The sequence below is a fragment of the Pleurodeles waltl genome, chromosome 7 (genome assembly GCF_031143425.1).
Source record: "Pleurodeles waltl isolate 20211129_DDA chromosome 7, aPleWal1.hap1.20221129, whole genome shotgun sequence".
Lineage (NCBI taxonomy): Eukaryota > Metazoa > Chordata > Amphibia > Caudata > Salamandridae > Pleurodeles > Pleurodeles waltl.
The window spans coordinates 942,751,592-942,778,370 of record NC_090446.1 but is presented as its reverse complement, the minus strand read 5'-3'; the positions used below and the strand labels follow the sequence as shown (position 1 = coordinate 942,778,370).

Sequence of the window (26,779 nt, the reverse complement as noted above, 5' to 3'; positions counted from 1 at the left end):
ATCAAGGCACCAGTGGAGGGCCAGTGGTCTGTTCTGTTCTCCTTGGTCTAGGGCACTGATGCAGCCACAGCAGGGCATTTTCTTCCGTCCATGGCCTTTCACTGAAGGTCCCAGTATGACCCACCTGGGTCCTGGAGGTCCAGATGGGACAATCCACCTCCTGCTCAACCCTGGCTGCTCCCACTGATCATCACGCCCAGTTCTCCCCCTTTCACATTCCAGCAGCACAGGGAGCTGGTCTGCAATCCTGGTTGTATGCCATGTGGCCTCCCCATAGCACCCAGGCCATCGGGGCTGGCTGTTTGCAGGGGCTGTGGCTACGATCCAGGCCACAGCTATAGGGGGCAGGCAGACCCTCCACAGTCTCTAAAAGGCATCCAACAGTGCACAGTGTCCTCACCAGCAACGCTTGTCTGCTCAGGCTTTTAAACTTATCCCCCCATGCTGCATTCAGAACATGGGAGCTGCCATCATGTTGGAGCTGCAGCCGAGGTCCAGTCGTTAGTTTGTTTTGGGCCAAGCAGCCCCTCCTTTGTCCTCAAAATGCTGCTAGCGAGCAAGAGCCTCTTTTGTAATATGGATACTCACAGGGCTTCCTGCAGGCCAGAATGATGTCCCTTTCGTTGGGTCCACTTTAGAACTTTGGAGGCACCTCGAGGACTACTAGTTCTCACCCTTGTAGATCAGTGCAGACTCTTCCCAAGCGTACAGATGTCACTCTTGCTTGTCTACCCTGGTTTCTTTACAGCCCCATGTCTCTTGTACTTCCTTCATACAAGGAGACCTCCAGGTACACTTCTGAGCCGATTGCCAGCTCTCATCTTTGGAGCAGACTCAAGGCAGCCCTTTCGGGCAGTCTCAAAGGAAGGTTTCTAATCCCGAACCTGGCAAGAGGAGTTGGTGATGGATACTGTAGGAAGCTGGGTCTGTATATACTATATAAAAGTGAGATATAGTGTGAATAGAGTCCAGGGGTTCCTCAGAGGCTTAACAGAGGCTAAAGTAGATAATACTAATGCATTCTTTTGTGGTAGTGTGGTCGAGCAGTTCGGCTTATCAGAGAGTAGTGCAAAGCATTTGTTACGCACACACACAGACCATAGAAGAAGCACACACTCAGTGACTTAACTGCAGACCAATGGTGTTTATATAGCAAAAATATATTTTTTAATTTATTTCTAGAACCACAAGATCCAAGTTGCATGTAAGTACTTCAATGGATTTGTATTTCACACATATATCGATAGCACTTTGTTTGAAATTGATGAGTTATACAGTTTTTTAAATATTGGCAATATGTTTTAAAAGTTGACACTGCAATTTCAGAAACAGTTCCTGGTGGAAGAAAAGTTAGATCGATTTGCAGGTAGGTACAAAACTTACAGTTCTATTCTCCGGGTTTTAGGAAGTCCACAGTTCGGGGTTCAAGTTAACCCCAAACACCCACCACCAGCAACACAGGGCCGGCCTGGTGCAGAGGTCAAAGTTGAGGCAAATTTAACATGGGCATCTATGGAGACTGGGGGCATTCTGTTTTGGATCTGCAGGCATATAAGTACCCGCGTCTTCGGAACGCAGACCTGGGGAGTTTAGAGGAGCATTTGGGAGTGGGGGAGGGTACCACAAGTACGCACCAAACATACACCCTCAGCAGCACTGGGGTGGCCAGGTGCAGGGGGGGCAAACAAAGCGTTGGGTCTCCAGTGATTCTCTATGAGGGTACACCTGGGTCACTCAAATGCTGCAGGCGAGGTCCAGGGGATCTACTTGGGTAAACCACAGGCTAGACAGGGAGGCGGGCCGCCTGCTGAATGTAGTTGCACTGGAGGCCTGGTTCTCCAGGGCCTGGGGCTGCAGGTGCAGTGTCTTTAGGAGTCTGATCGCTTCGTCCAGAGCTTTTGCGGTCAGGGCGGTCCTCGGGATTCTCTCTGCAGGTGGAGGTGTAGAGGGGTGGAGAAGTCAACCCAGGGTGGGCACTTACTTGGAACCGCCGGGAGATCCTGTCTGGTTGGTTTGACCACCTGGACACAGGCTGTGGGCTTCGGGTGCAGAGTGGTCAGGACTCTCGCATTTAAATTGAGGCTGAAGTACTTGCTTGTTGTTTCTTCTTGGATAGTGCCGCTATCCACAAGAGTTCTTGGTCTTTTTGGGTGCAGGGCAGGCTACTGGAGCTTGGCAGAGGTCGCTGGTCCCACTGGATGCGTCGCTGTTCTTGTGCAGGGTCTTTGAAGCAGGAGACAGGCCGGTATGGCTGGGACCAAATCAGTTGTCGTCTTCCTTCTTCTCTGCTGGGGGTTTCAGCTATGCAGTCCTCCTTTCTTCTTGAGGTTCCCAGGATTCTGGTGAGCTGGGTTCAGGGAAGCCCTTAAATACTAATTTTAGGGGCTTTACAGGGGTCAGAGGGCAGTAGCCAATGGCTACTGTCCCTGAGGGTGGCTACACCCTTCCTGTACCCACTCCCTTGGAGGAGGTGGCACATTCCTAACCCTATTGGTCCCTGCCCTCCAAACCAAGATGGAGGATTCTGCAGGGAGGGGTCACTTCAGCTCTGGACACCTTAGGGGTGGCCCCAGCTGAAGTGGTCACTTTTCCTTGTTTTTCCTAAGTTTCCCGCCAAACTTCCCGCCAGAAGTGGGGCTTTCTGTGGGGGCGTGCATCTCCACTAGCTGGAGTGCCCTAGGGCACTGTAACATGAGGCCTGAGCCTTTGAGACTCACTGCCAGGTGTTACAGTTCCTGCAAGGGGGTTGGGGTGTGGGGGTGTGAACACCTCCACCCAGAGCAGGATTTGTTTCTGGCCTCACAAAGGCCCTCACCCCATGGGGTCAGAAACATGTCTGCTTGTGGTAGGCTGGCACAGACTACACTAGAGTCCTACACTAGAGGATTGGGTAAATACAGGGGACATCTCTAAGATGCCCTCTGTGTGTTTTTTAGAATAAATCCAGCCCTGGCATCAGTATGGGTTTATTGTGCTGGGAAGTCTGATACCAAACTTCCCAGTATTCAGTGAAGCGATTATGGAACTATGGAGTTTGACATGTCAAACTCCCAGACCATATATACTTAATATGGCCACACTGTACATACAATGTCTAAGAATGGACTTAGACACTGTAGGGGCATATTGCTTACGCAGCTATGCCCTCACCTGTGGTATAGTGCACCCTGCCTTAGGTCTGTAAGGCCTGCTAGAGGGGTGACTTACCCATGCCAACGGCAGTGTTTTGTGGGCATGGCACCCTGAGGGGGGATACCATGTCAACTTTGCCTTTTTCTCCCCAGCAACACAGTCTGCAGTGGCAGTGTGCATGTGTTTGGTGAGGGGCCCCCTGGGGTGGCACAACACAAGCTGCAGCCCCTAGGGAGCCTCCCTGGCCACATGGTCCTTGGTACCACTGGTACCTTTTACAAGGGACTTATTTGTGTGCCAATTGTGGAAACAATGGTATATTGTTAGGAAAAGAACACTGGTGCTGGGCGTCTGGTTAGCAGGATCCCAGCACGCGCTCAGTCAAGTCAGCATCAATATCTGGTTGACTGCAACAAGGGCCAGTTTCCTACAGATAACCCAACAAAGGAGCGCATAATGTTCATTGTTGCAACTGGTGTGGAAACCCAGTAGAGAAATATTGACACACTAGCTAGAGGTTTCTACTCCATTGTTACACTAAACAGACTTCTGGGCTGCTCTATCTATTTGCTTATTCCATTAAGACTGATCCAGCCAAGGTTTTTGTCACAAAGTTTGAGCAGGTTGGTGAGGTAGCCTTGGGTGTCACTTTTCAGAAGAAACCTACAACAAAGGCACAAAGGAAAGGGAGATTGTGGGTGGTAAATCCTGTAGGGAGTAGTGAGACAGGAAATGGTATGGGTGATACTGCACATCTTTTAAGGGGATGTTAATCCTTTCCTTAACACTCTGCAGTCTGATCCTCTACTAAGGATCCCTGAAACGTTCTGGTGGGAGCCCTACAGTCCTCCTCTCACACTAAATGGTGCACAAATGTCCCACTTGCATGTGGGAAGGACTCATTGAGTAACCACAGTCATCCAAAAGAGTGTGCACGTGGTGTGCTTTTCTGACCTATGCTCTCGGTCTCCGTTCTTTTCACAAAAGGTACCTTCAACATATATGCATGTTCGTTGTATGCTGAAGAAACAGTCAAAAAGCAGCTAGCTGGTTTCCTTGAATTTGAAGCAAGGATGCACACTGTACAGAGTGGTGCAGGGACTTTTCTCTACCATAACACGTGGCCAGGGGGCAACACATTTTTTGCGTGGTACAAAACTCACAAATAAATGAAATAAGCCAAAACTTGTCTGGTTCAGACATGTACGGTAGTTTTGGGAACATGGAGTAATATTGTAAGGTGCTTTTCGTCGTGCATGTTTACTGGAATGTATGTGTCCTCCAGTGGTGAAATTGGATTGTAATTGTGCAAACATGAGGTGATATGATGTGTTGAATGATCATACAGTGATATGTGACTTGTGATTCTTGCCTTTCATAGCCACCAACGCTTGCCTTCTTGCATTCCAGTGGCCAATCATACTATGCAACATTCATGACTTAGTCTCATCTGTTCTTATTGCAACTCTTCTTCCTGCTCTCCTCTCCTCCCTCTCCATCTTTTGTACACTCAGAAGCTACTGTTCCAACTACATAACAAATGCATTGCTACGAAAAAAAAAAATAATAAATTTGGAGTGAAATCGTATATCGTGATATGGGCTAGTGTCCTATTGTGATAGTGCTGTTTTGGAATTGAATAGCGATAGTGTTTTGTTTGAGTTTATGCAGGGATATTGGTGATATTGTGGTATTGCCTAGTATCTCTAATGACTGTTTCACATGCATCCTACTGTATTTTTTATTTTTGTAGGTTACATTCTCAGTGTTGTTCTCCTAACTTTACCACGGCAGCACCTAGCACAGCTGTACCTTTACTCTTTAACGGGCTTTCTACTCTACGCAGGCCACCAGATCTCCAGGTAAGAATCGGGATGAGGACTGCTGTGAGCTTCAGTCTGCTTTGTAAAGATTAGTGTTTGGCTTTCTGGTTGAATGAACATCTTTACTAGTAGATATCTCTTCTTTCCCTAATTTCTGTTCAGAGATTACGTCAGGAGCGAGATAGAATCTGGTTATGAAGGACCTCTGTATCTAGACCCTTTCTCCATGAACCGCTTCACTACCGCTCTCGTAGGTGAGTATCTTAGAATGTCAGTCTGAAAGAATACATTTGACCTCTGTCTGTCCCCTCTCCAGAGGCATGGTGGGCCCCTGACACGGCTGGATCATCTCTGCAGACATGGGTGCAGGTATTCCTTGGCATGACATGTCTTTACGATGGTATGGTATTTCCTTTGCCATGATAGTGCCATTCCCTCTCTGTTGGTGCAGGGTTTGCTATCTGCTGGTTCAAGGGTTGTTCTCTGCTGACATGGCTCTGCTGGTGTGGGATTGTCTGTCTGCTGGCATGGCTGCATCTCTCCTTTTGATGAGCTCTAAAGCCGCCTAGCATATCCAGTCCTCTCACATTATAAGACCTCACTGAGGTGTGGCTGAACCGAGCCTATGCTGTGGCTGCACTTGTCTGATGATTACTCTTGTCTTCAGTTATGCTGGGCCCTCTTCCTTGCACGGTTCCAAATATCCCTTGGATTAGATGCAGTGTCTCCCTGGTAAGACTGTACTTCTCTGAGGCATAACTATCCCTTTCACCTGTCATCACTGCACCACTCTGCTTGTATGGCTATGACTGTGCTCATTGCTTCATGAGGATGGTGAAAAAAACACCTTTACATTTGAACATTTTCTTCATGGATTGTTGGTCTCTTGTTTCCACTGCTTCCTAATGTGTGTTATATTTTTGCTCCATGGAGGTAATGGTTTTGGTTTGTGAGGGTTTTTAAGATAAATTTACTGTAGGAATTATAAACAGTCCCTTGTAATGCCATGTCTTTACTGGGGTTCAGCAGTAAGAGACTATTGAAATTGATCAAATCGAGCCGCACATTTTCTGCAGTACGCAATATATGTAACGCTATGCCGAGATTATCAGAGCAACACTTGAATAAAGGGAAGGTGCAAAGGCAGGGGCATTGCTCAGTAGGAGTATTTTGTGTTGAGAGGCAAGACCCTTGAAGTAGTAAACAGACTACGAGTGATAGTTTCATTTAAAATTGGTTGACATAGAGCTGTGACTTACTGAAAGGAAAATGCCTTCACAGTGGATAGGTTCCTTCCGACAATCTTGTGGCTTGCTTTGGACTTGACTGAACAATGTGTTTTCGGCCAGCCTCCAAAAACTTAATATAAGCTGACCCCCTAAGCATATGCAGTGTTCCCCTTCAAAAAGTTCTGCATACTTGTGTAGATGGTGGTTACCGGAGTTCTTGGTGTTCTCCTTTTTAAGGCTAAGGACTATACACCAGGACTGAAGAAGAAAGTATGTTGCTGCTGAAGGAAACAAGAAATGTGAGTGCTCTGTATTTAGAATACTTCTCTGCTCACCCTGAACCAGAGTTCAGAACATTACATTAAGGAGGTCTGAGAAGCTGATCTTGGCAAGGTCAGAAACGTACAACACTTACCCAGTCCAGATTGCAACTAACAGTGGCATTGTGAGTTTGTTTTCCAAGCATTAGTCTTGGTCTCACAACTGCATTTGTCTGCTTTCTGCATTTGCGCGTTTACAATATTAATTAGCACAGGAGGTGTTTTGTAGGCTTTGTAGCACTGGGGTTGTGTATCCAGAGATAAATATTTGTGGGTTTATATGCTGTTTCCTTTCTGCTTGTTTTTGTAGCATGTGCAGCACTTGTAGGATTGTGCTAGACGTGTACATAGGCTGTAATAGTATTACTGTGAAGATCATGTGATCCTAGTGTTTGTGAGCACTTCTTTGGTGCAGCCTATGCATATCTACTGTTTCTCCTTGCTTCTTTGTACTGCTTTTCCTTGCCTCAAGTTTCAAGATTTCAGTTAAATAACTCTCCCAATATAAATAAATGAAGTCAAGTTAATTGCAGTCATGTAAACGCCACTTATTGTTTGTGCATATAAAGTCGCTTTGTGCTGCTCTTTGGTATTGCATAGCTGGGCCTCTAAATGGATAAGGTAGTGTACACTTCTGTAGCTCCATTGTAATTGTGCGCAGTGTACTTTACTATGCTTTGTTTTTTTAAGCTCAAGTTGTTCATTTTTTTCTAGGTCAAATGGTTGTGTGTACTCTTTGCTCCTGTGTTATGAAGACAAAGCAGATTTGGCTCTTTTCAGTTCACATGCTCCCACTACTTGCTCGTCTATGCCTCGTTCCGCTGGAAACTATTGTTGTCATTAACAAATTTGCCATGATTTTCACCGGCTTGGAAGTGCTGTATTTCTTGGCGTCCAATCTCCTTGTGCCTTTTAACCTTGCAAAATCTGCATATAGAGAGCTGGTCCAGGTAAGAATTGGATTATCGTGGTCAGTCTTATAAGGCTGGATAGGACAATTCAAATTAATTGTAGATTGAATTTGAGCAATAAAGATAGCCTGGTCAATGGTGTGCCTTCTCAGCCAGCACTTCTTGACTATTTAGAAGTGGGGTGTTCTCGCAGCCTGTGTATAAAATATCTGAATGTTCTTTTTCCCTTTGAATGACGTGAAGTGAAAGCATCAAAAAGAAAGGTATGAATGTAATACTTGAATTAATCTCAGCCAGTGGCAGTCACTTGGGCCACATCCATATCCATCATTATTCACCCACCAGGCCACCTCATTTTGGACCCAACCCTATGCAAATCAGTACTGAGCCTGCTCTACTGGGAGGTGGCATGGGATGCAAAATAACGATGGACTGGGATGCTGCCTGGATACATGTTCAATGATGAGATTAACGCAAGCATTCCTTCCATCACTTTTTTGTATACATCACTGAAGATAAGGCAGTTTGTTCCAGCAGGGCTGCAGTGCAGTCACTTCCAGGTCCTGTATCACATCTGTATTCTGCTCACAGAAGACCAGTTTAGGTGGGGGCTTCCTCAGTGTCTGCCCAATGGCACAGCCTTTACTAGAATGGATGTATCGAGGTGTTTTATGACAACTTATTCCTTCAGTAATATTTGGGAAGTTCAGGTACTACACATACCTTCTCAGGAAGAGGTGTTCTACTGTGTTTTTATTTCTTTAAAGGCCTCTGTAGATCTGCTTCGGTAACTGTATATCTATTTATCTTTCTGTCTCTGTCTATCTGCAGGACAAATAAACCAACAAAAACGACATTAGTTATTCATTTGAGTTTAACTGACATAGGAATGTGCAGTGGGTATGAATGTCTCCGCCATGGAACATTAGATCTTACAGGGCATTAGACAGACTGTGCTCAAAGTTTTATTGACATTGGTAATGTGGGGTGCAGCTGTACCAAGACAGTTAGCAGTGGCTATTATTAAAAATTATTTTTGCGTGGTTGAAAGATGAGTACAACTGCACAATCTCAAAGCTCAAAGAAAGGTACAAACCTAAGCATCTAGAAGCGAAATGAAGCTAAACATCACAGACACGAATCTGACATTAATACTGTCTCGTAGACCACAGCTCAGAATTCAAAAAGAAAAGAAACACAAAAACAGTGCCACCAGCCCACAATTCTGAAAGTAATCCCTTTTGGCACAGCTTGTGCAAGCACAGATGACTAAAATACTTGCACCCATTGGTATCTCTACCACAAAATAATTGTGAATAAGCATGTTTATTAATCTATATAGACATTTTTGCCATTATGGTGATTCACAGAAATAAATAGAGATAATAAATACACTGCTCTGAACTGTGTTACCTAATGTTTTCTGCACTGCCTAAACATGAGCTTTGGTCTGCTAGTGTTGACAACATTTCCTGAAGGAAACACTTAGCTTTCTGATAAAACAACTAACCTAGTTAGAATTTTTTACACAGCTGGGTAATGTACAGTTGGTGAGGGTTTTAAGGTATTTTATCTATGCATTCAACTCGGGCCTGGTAACTGCAGATGGCACACTGCGGCAATCATTTTCTCACCTAAATTTGAAGTGGAGCTATGCACACAGTTTTCCTAGTTAAATCAGTGCTGGTATCCACAGCTTGCACTTATCATTTATGTTCTTTCTCAGGACATATAGTGAGCAGTAGAGTTTTTTGTTAAAATTAAACTTATTGAAGTTTGAAATTGTGCTGTCCATGTCATACACGTGCTGATCTTCATAAACCATAGCCTTTGATTTGTTTATTGCTTTCAGGTGCTTCTTCATCTTTCCTAGTTCTGTCTGGAAGCATATCATTTCTATTCCTCTTTATGCCGGTAGGTAGAGTAGAACATCCCCAGGCATAGGCATCACAAATCAATAATAGCTTGCCCAACAAAGGTTTTGGTGTGAAACCAGGGCAGTAGAACTTACTGATGCTTGTATGATGCCTCGCTCACAGCAAGCCCGACTGCATGGATGAACAGCAGACTATCCCCAAGAACGTTCAGAAATTCGTTACATATTATTTTAAGATACATTGTCCATTTTAGAGCAGTTTTGTGCAGGAAATTACCCACAGGAGGAAATGTTCAGTCTTTTTAAATTTTATTTTAAAAACATTTGTGTGCTTTTCTGTCTTTCAGATAAGGCGGTCTAAACTAAAAACACCACTTAGCAAAAGATGGAATAAACAGAAAAATATAGCAGGAAGTGATGTCACCAGTCCATCCTACAGTTGGAGAAAAACATCTCTTATCACCTTTAATAATTAATTACGTTCACCCCAGGGTTTGAGAGGCAGTTTGTTTTTCTGCTCACTGAGCAGGGATCTGAGAACTCTGCTGCCTTTTTAAAAGTCATATTGGAGTTAAAACATTACCCCATATGGTAAAAGAATGTCCAGGAATGATGACATTGACATATGCATCGGTCTGCCTTCCAGATTCTCATGCATGCATGGGCAGGTAAGAATACCAGTGGCCCTGAACTATAGTCTTCCATCCAACACTGCCTTTCAGTTCCTGGCTTTGGTCAAGCAGAGACAGTAACAGCCTTCACTGACAAAGGATGTATCCTTCAAATGTCTCCATAACATGGCATCAATGGGGTTTAATAGCTGTCTGTGGGCCTACTGTCCCATCCTTCTTCCTTGAAGGGCTGCATGGCCAAAGGAGTGTGCACATTAGGTTAGGTATGATGATGGGCTTAGTGGTTAATAGTGACCTACACAGGTGTGTGCATCTGGCTAGTCAGCTGGATGCTGAATTTGTTCACACAGCTGGTCAAAAAGGTGCAATGAAAACATCAACAACAATAATCAATGTTGTTGCACAAAATGCATTCAGTGTCACTTGCACTTGCAGCAGCTTGGCTCTAATTCTGCCCAGCTCCCTCTTGTGGTTAGGCATTTGAGGCACTCCAAAGGTGTGCTCAGATGTGAGCAATTGTTGAGTTGAATCCTCAGCAGCCCTGCCTCTGTCTCATTTTGAGAGGTGCTACAGACTCGAGCTCCCTTCGGAATGTTGTAAGTCCTTGGACTGGCTGAGGTACCATGTAGCTCTAAGTTTGTTTATGCCAGACGCAAGACAGACTAGTAGAGCTAGGAACTCCGGGCTTTTCCATGTTTTATATAGAAAGTTGTATATATAATCACTGACCAGACCATCGGCAATTTGAACAGTGCAGCCAATCTGGGTGGATCCAGTTCTTCTTCAGACAGGAGTGTTGAATAGGAGGAGCTCAGATAACTCATACAGGGGCTCTCTGCACTGGTGGAATAAATGTGTATTTCCTCCACACTAGCTGAAGCAAAGGAGGAGAATGAAGAAGTGAGCAATGAGGTTGTTCTCAATGGGTAGCACTCCTTTTCCTTGTTGCAAATGTTATTAGTTGCACGCAAGTTTAAATAAGGTACATTCATAATGTATGCAAAATCCTTTACCGCAGTTCATGGATACTACTGTTTGTAGTGCAGTGGATCATGCCAGCAATGATGGTACTCTGTTTACAAACATAATATGTAATGTAGAATATATAATGTAATTTAAAACATACATTAGAAAGGTCCCCATCTGCCACACACATCAAGATGTGACTTTACGCGTGGAGACCTGTAGGTAGCTCTCCTGGGTGTGCACTTAGACACTCACAAATTATAAATCAGCTGCTGCTATCCAGGAGAAAGGAGTGGGTCTCCCCCTTAGGAGAAAGAATAAGAACACCTATGTAGGTTTCCTCACTCAAGACTTTGTCAAAGGAGGACTTTGAGGGCACCAGCCTACAATTTGTTGTCTCCCTAGAGATTAGCTGTTTTTCAAACTATTGGCAAAAAAACTGTGAATGGGATTGAGAAGCTAGCTGTCCAGGTTGTCACAAGTTCATCCTTACAGATAATGCTCTTATTTCTTTGTAAACCTGCTTGTCTGATTCACTATCCATACCAAATCAGATATTCCTTTTTCCTTTACCTTGCATGGATAATGTGCAGATCCCATACATGAAACCTGTTCACTTTATACTAAATCTGGGGAAGCTTTCAGTGAACATCCCTGACAAAGGCAGTACATGTGTTTGTCGTCATTCTATGTTAATGGAAGCTCCACAGCCTTTTTTTTTTATTTAGATAAATACAAGATCCTCAAAATAAACTTTAGTTTATGGGTGATATCATTCATACCTACTTAGTATATTTTTCGATTGAGGAGGTGCCAATAACTATAACTGTCAGTTTTCTCTAGTGTTTATATTTGAATAGATCTCAATTATAACATCCCTTACTTCATTTTATGCCATTGAATATACTTGTATTGATTATTTTTCAGTACATTTTTCTCTTAGAAGTGAAGGTTTTCATAATTATGCTTTGTAGATTCTCTTTGCGAAAACGTTCACTGGGTTCTTTTTATAACTTTTGATTTTCTTCGCATTTTTATGCTGAGGTATTGATTAAAAGCAAGTCCTGTAATTAAAACAATAAAAATGAAAACAAATGTGTTATCAGATTTTTAGAAATCCTGGTGATATTCGAGCAGCACGCAACTTGGATAATTGAGAAACGTTGTTGCATGCATAAAGAATTTAGCTGTTGGTTTTTAAGTTGTCACTTGTTTTCCTGTTTTCTGTGGCATAGCCTGTAATGTTCGGGTCAGAGTACCCATTTACTATTCTAGTCTTCCATCTTGCTGTGCAAAATATAGTAGTAAAGCTGGGTGTGTTTTTTCCATCCCTTCTTCAGCTTGTGGCTCCCTTTTCCCATCCTGAGACACCTATCAGTAATGGAAGAGTACTACTCTGGGATCTCTTCTTGATGGATTATTAGTGCATGGGAATGTCTTGTTTTCTTTTGTACATCAGTGCAACCTGTAAAGGGTACCATGTATATATTCAGGGCCACTGGGATTATGCTGCAGGGGAGAGCCAAACTATAAAGCAGAGGTGAGTAAATATGCAGCAAGAAAAGAAAATTATTCTGTGTAAAGCAGCACATTTTGAGATAGTGTTATTTCAGTAGTTTGTAATTTTTTAACTTGTTAACACTCTCTGGGCATTGGTTGCACCTCATTAGTTGCAGTTAAACACCCAAATATAACAATACAAAACAGAAAGGTGACAAGTCAACCTTTGCAAAAGGCCTTCCAATGCGTGGCAACATGTCACTGCGGTTATAGTAGCTTTTGATTTGAGATAGAGACAAAAAAAAAATCTTAAAATCTGGAGATTATGCAGCAGATAATGGATTTTGTGGCAACTCTCTAATTATGTGAATAATGCTGCCCCACAATTGCATAATTCCAGTGCCCCTTGAATATGTCACAAGTAACAATCTGGTCTTTCCTCCTCCTTGTGGAGGAATCTGTCCCTTCCTCCTCCTCCTGTAACTAAATCCTACACTGTCAACACCCCTCTTTGCTGTTAGTAATGTTGGCTTATCAGTTCCCTGCCATCAATGGCTGGGAGGTGTATCTGCCTTCTGTTTCCACGTCCATAATGTGGTGATGTCTTTCTTATTTTCACAGGTTGTAGAGGTGTATGGCCTCTTGGCTCTTGGGATGTCTCTTTGGAACCAGCTGGTTGTTCCTGTTCTGTTCATGGTCTTCTGGCTGGTCCTTTTTGCTCTTCAGATTTATTCTTACTTTAGCACTCGAGATCAACCAACCTCCAGAGAGCGCCTTCTATTTCTCTTTCTAACCAGGTAACTCAGCTTGTTTTATCAGAGTGCAAAAGAGGCAAGAATGATAGGGTATTGGATGGTGTAGGAATAATTCCTTTCCAATGTTATTGAGAGTTTTGCCTATAGGCAGATTGGCATAGAGGGATGCGGAAAACTCCTTATTGGTAAATAACAGTGAATGAGAGATCTCCTTTAGAACGGATAATGAAACAATGCAGTGATTCAGAAAACTGTTTTAGGCTTGCATAGAGGGGGGCTTGTGTGTGGGGGAGAACATTTGCATGCTAATGTCTATTTACTTTATTTTAAAAGTTTTTATAAAGCATGCTGCATTGGCTGAAGGCGTGTTATGGGGGTGCGTATCAGTAAAAAATAATTATCAATGCAGTGAAGCTAGATAGTGCACATCAACACCTTTATTTTTAGTCCTATAAAAATTGAACATGTACAACAAGGAATATTAAATTAGATGCATCAGATATCGAACTCTGTTTCTCACTAGTTTCTCTTATTTTTCAATGTGATTTTCTTTATCAAGTTTTTTTTTTTGTTGTGGCAAAACATAACTGCTTTTCCCAAGCACAATTTTTTCAGTGGGCCTTTCCTACCATTTATTATATCCCCACTCACACGATGTCAGACGCAGGCCTTCTGCATGGTTGCTATCTTCTGTATCTTCTGATTAGGTTTTTCCACTGTTGGATCTGGAAGTATTATTGACAACCCAGGAACCGTGAAACAATTCAAGTAGAGTTTTTTCGAGCATACACTAGACAAGTGCAAAAAAGATAAGAAGGAAAACACATAACCGGCAATAGATGTCGAAGGAACAAACAATATGAAGGAAACCAAATTATCCTCGAACATGTGGGTTAGAGAATGTACCTTCTAGGAATCAAAAACATTGACAATGGAGAATACTCCTTTTAGGTTCTACCTAAAGTGTCAACACATTCGCCCAGAAGAACAGTCACGAGGTATGTAACCCTTGTCTGCCAAAGGATTGCAGCTCAGAGGGATACAGCTTATGTGCAGAGCTACTGCACAAGACCTTGAAGACCAGAGAAAAGCATAACTGGGGACATTACAACATGACAGTCCTAGCACAAGCAATGTTCCTTGAAAGACCAAGGGCCGTTTAGTGCTGAGATCCCACAGAAAACAAAATGGCAGACCTAAGGATTTGTTGCTGTGGAGATTGACTTAAAAAAAAAAATAGAAGGGGCTGAAGAGGATGAAGAAAGAAGTACTGTCTAAGAAGCACCAGGTAACACCGTAGCGGTGCAGGTGGGACAGAGGTGAGATCCTTGGACTTAAATTAGGCCTAAGCAATTGGTGATCAAAGGAAAGTCAAAACAGAAGGAACTCCATGGATGTAAGTTGAAAGACACCATTGGCAGCCAACCCTCAGATCTTGCCTCAACTCTGAAAGGGGATCGAGAATGTGGGAGAGAGAATGAACCGAAAGAGAATATGGATTTGATGCTGAAAAGAAAGCCCTCAATGCCGAACAGAAGGCTGTGGAAACCGTGATGAGGAAAAAAGGTTTCAATGTCCCTATAAAAGGGTTGATGAAGTCTGAATCCATCAAGGGCTGAGAATGCAAAGACCTGTGACAGTGGGAACTTCTGGGAACTAACGGGTATGCTGGCATCCTGCACACGTTTTAATTCCCATGCTAGGCAACACAAGACCATTTCAGGAATTGCAAAAATGTTGGTCACAAGCAACCAGGAGCTGGGAGGATCTAATAATAGTCACTGAAAGGGTGCAGAAATAGAGGCATTGGTGGAATGCAAAGAACATCTCAGTGGATAGGCCCTTCAGACAACTAACACCTTAGTAACCATCATGACAGTTTGATCACCATAGGGTTGGGGCGTTCACGTGGGGAAGTTGAATATAAGAGGCCTATGGAGCCCAGAGGACCAATTGAAACATATAAATGTGTTGGAACTAAAGACAGTGTTTTTGGCACTGAAGAATTCTAGACACAGGTAATGGGGAAAAATGGTTCAAGTCGAAATAAACCACACAATTACTATGATTTATTTCAACAAACCGGGAAGAACAAGGCCGCATGAGCTGTCCAAACTGTCCAACGGCATATGGAGATGAGCTGTTAAGAGAAATATACCCATAGTAGTCATGCACCTGCTAGGACTTTAAAACACAGAAGCAGACAGCCAAAGTAGGCAAATAGGTATGTCACATTAGTGGGAGCTAAAATAAGGCAGTGGATAATGTATTTCAAGAGTGGAGCGCCCAACAAATAGTCTTGGAAGTCGCAGAGTGGCCAGACAGTCCCTAATATTGGTATCATTCTGCCCCTGGATCCGGCCATTCACTTGTTTGAAATGATGCTGGAATTCATTTAAAATACCCTGTTTGATGGAGACCATACTTCTGTCTGGCTTGTGAAACGACAATATCTTTTGGGGTGGTTTTTCCCTTCACAACAGTCAGGCTAAAAATCTCACGACTTGTCCCCTTCCCTGTGCAGCTTCTGCCTATATTCTTTTCAGATTGAGGGTGTGAAGAGCATCCCACCTGTCGGCCAACAGTTTCCAGGCTTGTGCTGCCTGCGCCCTGGTATCGGAGTCCCATGGCTCTCTGTGTTGCATGCAGGCCACCCTCTGTTCCACGCTGTGCATATCAGACCTCCCTTGTTCTTGTATTCCTACAATCTTGCTAAGGCACTCCCTCCTCAGCACCTCTTTAAAGGTGTCCCATTCATTTGCTCTTGTATGTGTGTGCATACTTAGTTTGTGTTGAAGTACTATTCTATAACATCCTGTATTTCAACTGCATCCGTCACGTGTGTTTCTTGCAATAAAAGTATTTGAATAGCAAACCATGCACAGCGTTTCTAGTAGTAGTATAGACCGGAACAACTGTGGTGAAATTGAACGATAGGCTAAGACTTTGCTAACAACTGCACTCACAGAAGGTCGCAACCCCCAGTGTGCACCTGTCTGTCGTTGACTCGCCAGTGAGAGGAGGGGGAATCGTGGGTGGTGATGCCCATTGTGTGCACGTTCCAGGACAAACTAGGGAGATAACCTCCCTTGCTTCAGCACAGTCCTAATCCACTGTTATAAAAATGTATTCACAGATTACCCTAACCCTTTTAGAGAACCCCTCACAAAGCTAAGGTTATTGTGGTGGACCTCTCCTCTGCATCCTCCAACCTAGTCTGAAGACTGAGTTTGGATGGGAAATTTACATTTAGTCTGTAAGTCTTTCACTGTCTCTTTCAGGGTCTGCATAATGTTCCATTGCCAGTGATTGTTCGTATAACTTGTAGGAAAGTACCCTCGTTTTGGCATAGTTACCCCCCAGTTTTTGCCTGCGGTCAGTATACTTAGACTGTTCTCACTGGGATCCTGCTTACCAGGACCCCAGTGATTGCGCTTTCTCCCTCTAAATTTGGTTGCCTAGGACTTTGCACACCCCACAATTGGCATACTGGTTGCCCCTTTTAAGTCCCTAGTATATGGTACGTACGTACCCATGGCATTGGGGCACCAAGGGTTCCCCTTTGGCTGCAGTATGTATTATGCCATCCATGGGAGCCTATGCAAAATGTGCCTGCAGGCCTGCCTTTGCAGCATGCGTGAAAAGGTGCATGCACCCTTTTACCACAGGTCACTGCACCAGGTCACTGTAAGTCACCCCTTTGGTAAGCCCGCTTAGCCCTGAGGGCAGGGTGCAGGTCCCTGTGTTTGAGGGAACCCCTGCATGAGCAGAAGTGCCCCTACGAACTCCAATTCCATTACACGGGACTTCATTAGTGCGGGGAAGCCATTTTATCTGTGTACTAGACACAGGTCACTCCTGTGTCCAGCTACATAATGGTAACTCTGCACCTGGGCGTGTTTGGTATCAAGCATGTTGGAATCATACCCCTGTACTGTTGCCAGTATTGGTTGCATGATTCCATGCAATTTGGGGGCTCCTTAGAGGACCCCCAGTATTGCTTCTACCACTCTTATGGAATTTTCCGGGCAGCCCACGCTGCAATCAGCCCTCAGACAGGTTTCTGCCCTCCTTCTGCATGACCATCTCAAGCAGGGGAAGGCAGAACAAAGGATTTCCTGTGGGAGAGGGTGGTAACACCCTCTTCATCTGGAAATAGGTGTTACAAGGCTTGAGAGAGGTAGCCTCCCCAAGCCACCCGTTTGCTTTGAAGGGCACATTTGGTGTCCTTCTTGCATAAACCGGTTTGTACCAGTCCAGGGATACCCGATCTCTGCTCTGGCACGAAACTGGACAAAGAAAAGGGGAGGTTCGATGGCATCTGTCGCTGTAGATACGCATGTTTTGCAATAGCTCGCCATCTGGTGTTGGGCCGGAGTGTTACAAGTTGTTTTTCTTCGAAGAAGTCTTTCGAGTCACGGGACCGAGTGACTCCTCCTTCTGTCTCCATTGCGCATGGGCGTCGACTCCATCTTCGATTGTTTTTTTTCCGCCATCGGGTTCGGACGTGTTCCTGTCGCTCCGAGTTTCGGAACGGAAAAATAGCTAAATTTCGGAAGATTTTCGTCGGTATTGTTGCGTTCGGGTTCGGCGTAGTTAGATTCAACACCGCGTCGAAGGATCGAAGAGCTCCGGTGCCCTTCGGGGTAGTTTTTTCGATCCCCCGTCGGGGCCTGGTCGGCCCGACCGCGTGCTGAAGAACGCCGATGGAACGGACCCCGTTCCGTTTCTGCCCCAAATGCCACAATAAATACCCCTACACAGACCAACACTTGGTCTGCAACCTGTGCCTGTCACCTGAGCACAGCGAAGACACCTGCGAGGCCTGTCGTGCGTTCCGGTCCCGAAAAACACTCCGAGACCGTCGAGCCAGAAGACTTCAGATGGCGTCCGCACCGACAGCCCAACGGGAGTTCGAGGAACAAGAAGAGGAAGGTACCTTCTCGATCCAAGACTCGGACTCCGAAGGATTCGACGATACACAAACCGTGAGTAAGACGTCGAAATCCACTCAGAGGAACATTTACAAGGCCCAGGGGACGCCACTGCCACCAGGCCATGGCTCGACCCATAAATTCGGTGACCGACCGTCGGCACCGAAAAAGGCCCAAACAGTGCCGAGATCGTCCGACTCCGGTCGAGACACCGGCACACAGCCTTCTCGGGACCGAGAAAGTGCTGGAGACAAGCGTCGACACCGAGATGCCGGTGTTGACACGGCTCGACGCCGAGACAGCGGGCCCGACGAAGATCGGCGCCGAGAGGTTTCGGCACCGAAAAAGAAAAAAGTCACCTCGGAGCCGAAAAAGGACGCTGACAGGGTTTCGGTGCCGAAACAAGCAGCAACCGACCCAGCTTCAGGCTCTTATACAGAAGAGCACTCGCTAACCTCACAAATGCAAAAGCATAGGTTTGAGGAAGAGCTACAATCAACGGATGTGGACCATACGCAAAAGCGTATTTTCATACAGCAGGGGACAGGAAAGATAAGCACCCTTCCCCCTATTAGAAGAAAGAGAAGGTTGGAGTTCCAGACTGAACAGACACCACAACCAAAAGTGGTGAAAAGAGTTACTCCACCACCCTCTCCACCGCCCGTGATTAACGTCTCACCAGCACAAACTCCATCACACTCCCCAGCTCACACCACCATGAGCCAGGGTGACCAAGATCAGGACGCATGGGACCTATACGACGCACCAATGTCAGATAACAGTCCGGAGGCATACCCTACCAAGCCATCTCCACCAGAGGACAGCACTGCGTACTCTCAAGTGGTGGCCAGAGCAGCACAATTTCACAACGTAAGCCTCCACTCAGAACAGGTCGAGGATGATTTTTTATTCAACACACTCTCCTCCACCCACAGCTCATACCAAAGCCTGCCTATGCTCCCTGGTATGCTCCGGCACGCAAAAGAAATCTTTAAGGAGCCGGTCAAAAGTAGGGCAATCACACCAAGGGTGGGAAAAAAAGTATAAAGCGCCTCCTACGGACCCGGTTTTCATCACTACACAGCTGCCACCAGACTCTGTCGTTGTAGGAGCAGCTAGAAAAAGAGCCAACTCCCACACATCTGGAGATGCACCACCCCCAGATAAAGAAAGCCGCAAGTTCGATGCAGCTGGTAAAAGAGTCGCAGCACAAGCTGCAAACCAGTGGCGCATCGCGAACTCCCAGGCACTACTTGCGCGCTATGACAGAGCCCATTGGGATGAGATGCAACATCTCATTGAACATCTGCCCAAGGATCTACAAAATAGGGCAAAACAGGTGGTTGAAGAGGGACAGACCATTTCTAACAACCAGATCCGCTCCTCCATGGACGCTGCAGATACAGCTGCACGGACAATTAATACATCTGTAACTATCAGAAGGCATGCATGGCTCAGAACGTCTGGCTTTAAACCAGAGATTCAGCAAGCAGTTCTCAATATGCCTTTTAACGAAAAGGAACTGTTCGGCCCAGAAGTGGACACAGCGATTGAGAAACTCAAAAAAGACACAGACACTGCCAAAGCCATGGGCGCACTCTACTCCCCGCAGAGCAGAGGAAATTACAGCACGTTTCGTAAAACACCCTTTAGAGGGGGGTTTCGGGGTCAGAGCACACAAGCCAGCACCTCACAGGCAACACCGTCCAGTTACCAGGGACAGTATAGAGGAGGTTTTCGGGGACAATATAGAGGAGGGCAATTCCCTAGAAATAGAGGAAGATTTCAGAGCCCCAAAACCCCTACTACTAAACAGTGACTCACATGTCACTCACCCCCTCCACACAACACCAGTGGGGGGAAGAATAAGTCAGTACTACAAAGCATGGGAGGAAATCACTACAGACACTTGGGTTCTAGCAATTATCCAACATGGTTATTGCATAGAATTTCTACAATTCCCTCCAAACATACCACCAAAAGCACAGAATTTGACAAAACATCATTCCAATTGCCTGGAGATAGAAGTGCAGGCACTATTGCAAAAGAATGCAATCGAACTAGTGCCAAACACACAAATAAACACAGGAGTTTACTCACTGTACTTTCTGATACCACAGAAAGACAAAACACTGAGACCAATCCTAGACCTCAGAGTAGTGAATACTTTCATCAAATCAGACCACTTTCACATGGTCACACTACAGGAAGTATTACCATTGCTAAAACTGCACGACTACATGGCAACTTTAGACCTCAAGGATGCTTATTTCCATATACCAATACACCCATCGCACAGGAAATACCTAAGGTTTGTATTCAAAGGAATACATTATCAATTCAAGGTACTGCCTTTCGGATTAACAACCGCACCAAGAGTCTTTACCAAATGTCTAGCGGTAGTCGCTGCACACATAAGAAGGCAGCAAATACATGTGTTCCCATATTTGGACGACTGGCTAATCAAGGCCCATTCGTTCATAGAGTGCTCAAATCACACAAATCAGATCATACAAACCCTCTTCAAACTCGGGTTCACCGTCAACTTCACAAAATCCAACATTCTGCCGCGCAAGGTACAACAATACCTAGGAGCCATAATAGACACATCAAAGGGAGTAGCCACTCCAAGTCCACAAAGAATTCTAAATTTCAACACCATCATACAACGCATGTATCCAACACAAAGGATACAAGCAAGGATGGTGTTACAACTCCTAGGCATGATGTCTTCATGCATAGCCATTGTCCCAAACGCAAGACTGCACATGAGGCCCTTACAACAGTGCCTAGCATCACAGTGGTCTCAAGCACAGGGTCACCTAGATCTGGTGTTAATAGACCGCCAAACTTACCTCTCGCTTCTGTGGTGGAACAACATAAATTTAAACAAGGGGCGGCCTTTCCAAGACCCAGTGCCACAATACGTAATAACAACAGATGCTTCCATGACAGGGTGGGGAGCACACCTCGATCAACACAGCATACAAGGACAATGGAACGTACATCAAACAAAACTGCATATCAATCACCTAGAACTTCTAGCAGTTTTTCAAGCACTAAAAGCTTTCCAACCAATAATAGTTCACAAATACATTCTCGTCAAAACAGACAACATGACAACAATGTATTATTTAAACAAACAAGGGGGGACGCACTCCACGCAGTTAAGCCTGCTAGCACAAAAAATTTGGCGTTGGGCAATTCACAACCAAATTCGCCTAATAGCACAATTTATACCAGGGATCCAAAATCAACTCGCAGACAATCTCTCTCGAGATCACCAACAGGTCCACGAATGGGAAATTCACCCCCAAATTCTGAACACTTATTTCAAACTCTGGGGAACACCTCAGATAGACTTGTTTGCGACGAAGGAGAACACAAAATGCCAAAACTTCGCATCCAGATACCCACACAAACAGTCCCAAGGCAATGCCCTATGGATGAACTGGTCAGGGATATTTGCTTACGCTTTTCCTCCTCTCCCTCTCCTTCCTTACCTGGTAAACAAACTCAGTCAAAACAAACTCAAACTCATATTGATAGCACCAACTTGGGCAAGGCAACCCTGGTACACAACGCTGCTAGACCTATCAGTAGTACCCTGCATCAAATTGCCCAACAGGCCAGATCTGTTGACACAACACAACCAAAAGATCAGACACCCAGATCCAGCATCGCTGAATCTAGCAATCTGGCTCCTGAAATCCTAGAATTCGGGCACTTACAACTTACCCAAGAATGTATGGAAGTCATAAAGCAAGCCAGAAGGCCATCCATCAGGCACTGCTATGCAAGTAAATGGAAGAGGTTTGTTTGCTACTGCCATATTAATCAAATACAACCATTACACACAACTCCAGAACATGTAGTGGGTTACTTGCTTCACTTACAGAAATCTAACCTGGCTTTCTCTTCCATTAAAATACACCTTGCAGCAATATCTGCATACCTACAGACTACCTATTCAACTTCCCTATATAAGATACCAGTCATTAAAGCATTCATGGAGGGACTTAGGAGAATTATACCACCAAGAACACCACCTGTTCCTTCATGGAACCTAAATGTGGTCCTAACTAGACTTATGGGTCCACCTTTTGAACACATGCACTCCTGCGAAATACAGTTCCTAACCTGGAAGGTGGCATTTCTCATCGCCATTACTTCCCTAAGAAGAGTAAGCGAAATTCAGGCGTTTACTATACAAGAACCTTTTATACAACTTCACAAAAATAAGGTCGTCCTAAGGACCAATCCTAAATTTTTGCCAAAGGTTATTTCACCGTTCCATCTAAATCAAACAGTGGAACTTCCAGTGTTCTTTCCACAGCCAGATACCGTAGCTGAAAGGGCACTACATACGTTAGATGTCAAAAGAGCATTGATGTATTACATTGACAGAACAAAGAACATCAGAAAGACTAAACAACTATTTATTGCATTTCAAAAACCTCATGCAGGAAACCCAATATCAAAACAAGGTATAGCCAGATGGATAGTTAAATGCATCCAGATCTGCTACCTTAAAGCTAAACGACAGCTGCCCATTACACCAAGGGCACACTCAACCAGGAAAAAGGGTGCTACCATGGCCTTTCTAGGAAACATCCCAATGCAAGAAATATGTAAGGCAGCCACATGGTCTACGCCTCACACATTCACCAAGCACTACTGTGTAGACGTGTTATCCGCACAACAAGCCACAGTAGGTCAAGCCGTATTAAGAACATTATTTCAAACTACTTCCACTCCTACAGGCTGATCCACCGCTTTTGGGGAGATAACTGCTTACTAGTCTATGCAAAACATGCGTATCTACAGCGACAGATGCCATCGAACTGAAAATGTCACTTACCCAGTGTACATCTGTTCGTGGCATCAGTCGCAGTAGATTCGCATGTGCCCACCCGCCTCCCCGGGAGCCTGTAGCAGTTTGGAAGTTACCTTCAAGTATTTGTATATGTATCATCTCAACCTTAAGTAGGTACATACTTAGTCACTCCATTGCATGGGCACTTTTACTACAATTCAACTCCTACCTCACCCTCTGCGGGGAAAAACAATCGAAGATGGAGTCGACGCCCATGCGCAATGGAGACAGAAGGAGGAGTCACTCGGTCCCGTGACTCGAAAGACTTCTTCGAAGAAAAACAACTTGTAACACTCCGGCCCAACACCAGATGGCGAGCTATTGCAAAACATGCGAATCTACTGCGACTGATGCCACGAACAGATGTACACTGGGTAAGTGACATTTTCATTACCACTCACCTGGCCATCACCACCCCGGGGTTGGTGCCCAGAGCTCCTCCAGGTGGCCACTTGATTTTACCATCTTGAAAACAAGATGTGCAGAGGCCCCAGGGAGCATCTGAGTGGCCAGGTCAGGCAGGTGACGTCACATACCTCGCCTGACAGGTGGTCACCTTGCTAGGTGACCAAACCCCCTTTTAGGGCTATTTAGGGACTTCCTTGAGGGTGGGTCCCCAGATTTGATGTGCAAGATTCCACCAGGACTCCTCTGCATCGTTTAATTAATCTTCTGCCCACTGGAACGACAACTGGTCTCCCCAGGAACCAACAATCTGCAACTTCAGCGACAACTCTGCTTTGCAACATTGTTTCTCCTGCTCCTTCCAGCAACTGCAACATTTCCCCAGCTGTGCATCCTCTGAGGTCGGCAAGTCTTCAGCCTGCACCAAGAAGCAAGAAGGACTCTCCCTTGGAGTGGAGGAGTCACTCCCCTACAACTGCTGGCACCAACTGCAACGATGACAGGCTGCGTGGATCTGCTCTCCTCCAGAACTGCGTGGATCCTGTATCACAGGTGATGGTCTGGAGTGGTCCCCTTGGTCCTCTCTGCCAACTGTCCAACTTGGGTGATGGTAATCTCTTGCCTCACCTTGCAGGACAGTACCGCCCTGCACCGTGACTTTTGCAGCTACCAAGGCTTGCTTGTTCGTTCTCCAAGGGATCTTCAGGCTCTGTGTAGCCCTGGCTCCCAGCACTCATTCCTGCCAAGCACAGTCTCCTCTCTGCTCCTCCAGCGAAGTTGGACTCCTCTTCATGTGTGCTGACTGGACCTCACTGTGACTTACTGTGCCTACTGCCAGTGGGTTGTCTGTGGGGCTGTGTCTGCTTCTGTTGGCTCTCCCGACTGCTGAGGGCCAGCTTGGACTCCCCTCCCTGGGTCGAGTCCCCTGGGCCTTGCTGGTCCTTTTTAGCCTTGCAACTCTTCTTTCGCTTCTCTTGCATTTGCCAATGCTTGTTGGTGTTTCTCCTGCACCACTTACCATCTGCAAACTGACCACCCACTTGGGACCCTACCTGCACTGCTCCAAGGAGTCCTGTTCAGCTCCTGGGCTCCACAGCTGGTGGTCTTCTCCCCTCATTGACCTGGTGCTGCATCCACAGAAGGGTGAGTAGTGGCTCCTACCCCCACTGGACACTCCATCGTGGACTGGACTCTTCCTGTCTGGTCCTGTTCTTGTACAGTTCTTTTTCTAAGTCCTCCTGTTAGTCCTTGGGAAAACCAGGTACTTGCCTCTGCTCTCCTGTTTGCTGATGATCACTCCAGTACGCACCTCTTGGGGTTCTTAGTTCCTCCAGCTCCCCTCTAACAACACCAAATCCTTAGGTGGGGAAGTGTATCTCTCATTCCACATTCTTAGTATATGGTTTGGCCCTCCCCTAAGGCCCTTTCTATTTTTACTAAGTATTGCCAACGCTTGTTGCTTTTATGCTATTTTACTGATTACTATTGTGTATATAATGAGTGTGTACTTAAATCCAGTTGGGGTGAGCTGCCTATAGTCTAGTATTCTGGTGTTGTGTTATTATAATAAAGTACCTTTACACTGTGTGGTTCGTTCTTGTGTGATAAGTTGCTGTGCGACTATAGTGGTATTGCACAAGCTTTGCATGTCTCCTAGATAAGTCTTGGCTGCTCATCCACATCTACCTCCTCAGAGCCCTGGCTTCCTAGACACTGCCTACACCTCACTAATAGGGGATACCTGGACCTGGTATAGGGTGATAACACCATAGGTGTCCACCATACACCAGGACAGCTTCCTCAATAACTTACAAAGATCTGTGCACAATAAGTGCAACTCAGTTGTGATGGGGTCTATTTTGTGTTCCATTGCAAGCCGAGAGCATTCAATAGCAGCCTGTATTTGTGAGCCTGTGGCAGCTGGGGGCCACCCCAAAGATATTTTGTTTCCCCCAGTGTCTGCTTAAACTTTTTTACCTCTGTATACTGATCAATTCTCATTTGCTATGTTTTCTTTGGCTTGCACACGGCCGCCACCAGCCTCCGAAGCAAGGGAAACAAAAGGAACAATCTTTAGGTCTGTTAGGATATCTGTTTACAACACCATGTTCTGTGTATCCCTGCAGTTGCATGTAGACATAGACTGTATGTTGAGTGAGCTCCAACTCCACTGTTTGCTAGAGTGCCGGTAGCATTAGCCTCTGCCTTACCACTGTAATCTGTGGTCTTCTGTGACAGATGCTGGTGTTGCTTGCACACTTCGACCTGGGCAGCACTTAGTTCTTATCGGTCCACATTGATTGCAGATGTTTTTAAGTGGTCCAACAATGGCGGCGGTCCAGAGAACCCTCAAGCAAGGACGCCACATCCACCATCATGAGGGAGGCCTGTCGTCTCAGGCACTGATCCAGAGGTGCTTCCCAACAACCCAAAACCACATCAGTAATCAGTGTGCCTGTGCACACAATCATCCAGATGCCATCAAATTTTGTCGATGCCCTTCGTCATATCCGGAGAGCCAGAATACTGTAGGTTTATGGCTAGGGCCAGCGGAGCTTGGCTCTAATATGCGGCGTTGGTCATCTGGAGAAACTATTCTCCCCAGGACTAATATACTTAACCCTCAAGACAGCCTTCTTGAGCACCATCAGGTTATTGTGAAAAGTTGGTGAACTTCAAGTACTCGGAACACAAGAACCTTACCTGCAAGCGCATGAGGACAAAGTAGTAATGAGAAATAATCCACAATTTCACCCCAAAGTAATTCAGACTTGATGACAACTACCGCCCTTTTCCAACAGTCAAGATCATAAGCAGAAAAGGCCATTCATATGTGAAATGTCAGAAGGCCAATCATGTATTATCTTTAAGAAACAAGACAAATCAGATTTGCAATTTATTTATTTCCTACCTACCAGCAAGTAAAGGCTCACCAGACCCCAAAGGGGAAATCAAAAGAAGATGGATAGTTCAAACAATCCAGAAATGCTACCAAGGAGCAGTAGATCCACAGGACACTGAAGAGTCCACTCAACAAGAAAGAAAGGAGAAACCCTGGCATTTCAACCCAATCTTCAAAGGAAGAATAGTAGTGCTAAAAAATAAAAAACTATGCACTCCATATGAATCCAGAAAAGGGTCAAGCTGCAAAACAAGAGTTACTGACCTGTAGAAGTAGTTCTGCAGCTAAAAGAAATTTCTGGATTCACATACAACTCCTGCCTCCCCACAAATCAGGTAAATTAAATCTGAGAGGTAGTAGCAGTTTATTCAGGAGAATGGTAACCCCACACTACAAAAATAAAAGAATCCGAAGATGTCACCCATGCATAAAGGCTTCTGGATCATACGCCTGACGTCATGTGAGATGGAACATAGCGCTAAATTGTCGACCATGCTCACAGCGAGGGGGAAAAAAGG

General features: G+C 45.2%; 1 protein-coding gene across 3 annotated transcripts in view; it reads left to right on the top strand.

Moving 5' to 3' along the window:
• Positions 1–26,779, top strand: part of RNF145 (ring finger protein 145) — a 300,893-nt gene that overhangs the window by 44,419 nt on the left and 229,695 nt on the right. For all 3 annotated transcript variants that reach the window (XM_069199658.1, XM_069199659.1, XM_069199660.1), the window contains exons 3-6: positions 4,886–4,994; positions 5,118–5,209; positions 7,219–7,454; positions 13,011–13,186. In XM_069199658.1, the coding sequence (XP_069055759.1) occupies positions 4,886–4,994; positions 5,118–5,209; positions 7,219–7,454; positions 13,011–13,186 (613 nt within the window). The remainder of the gene's footprint in view (positions 1–4,885; positions 4,995–5,117; positions 5,210–7,218; positions 7,455–13,010; positions 13,187–26,779) is intronic.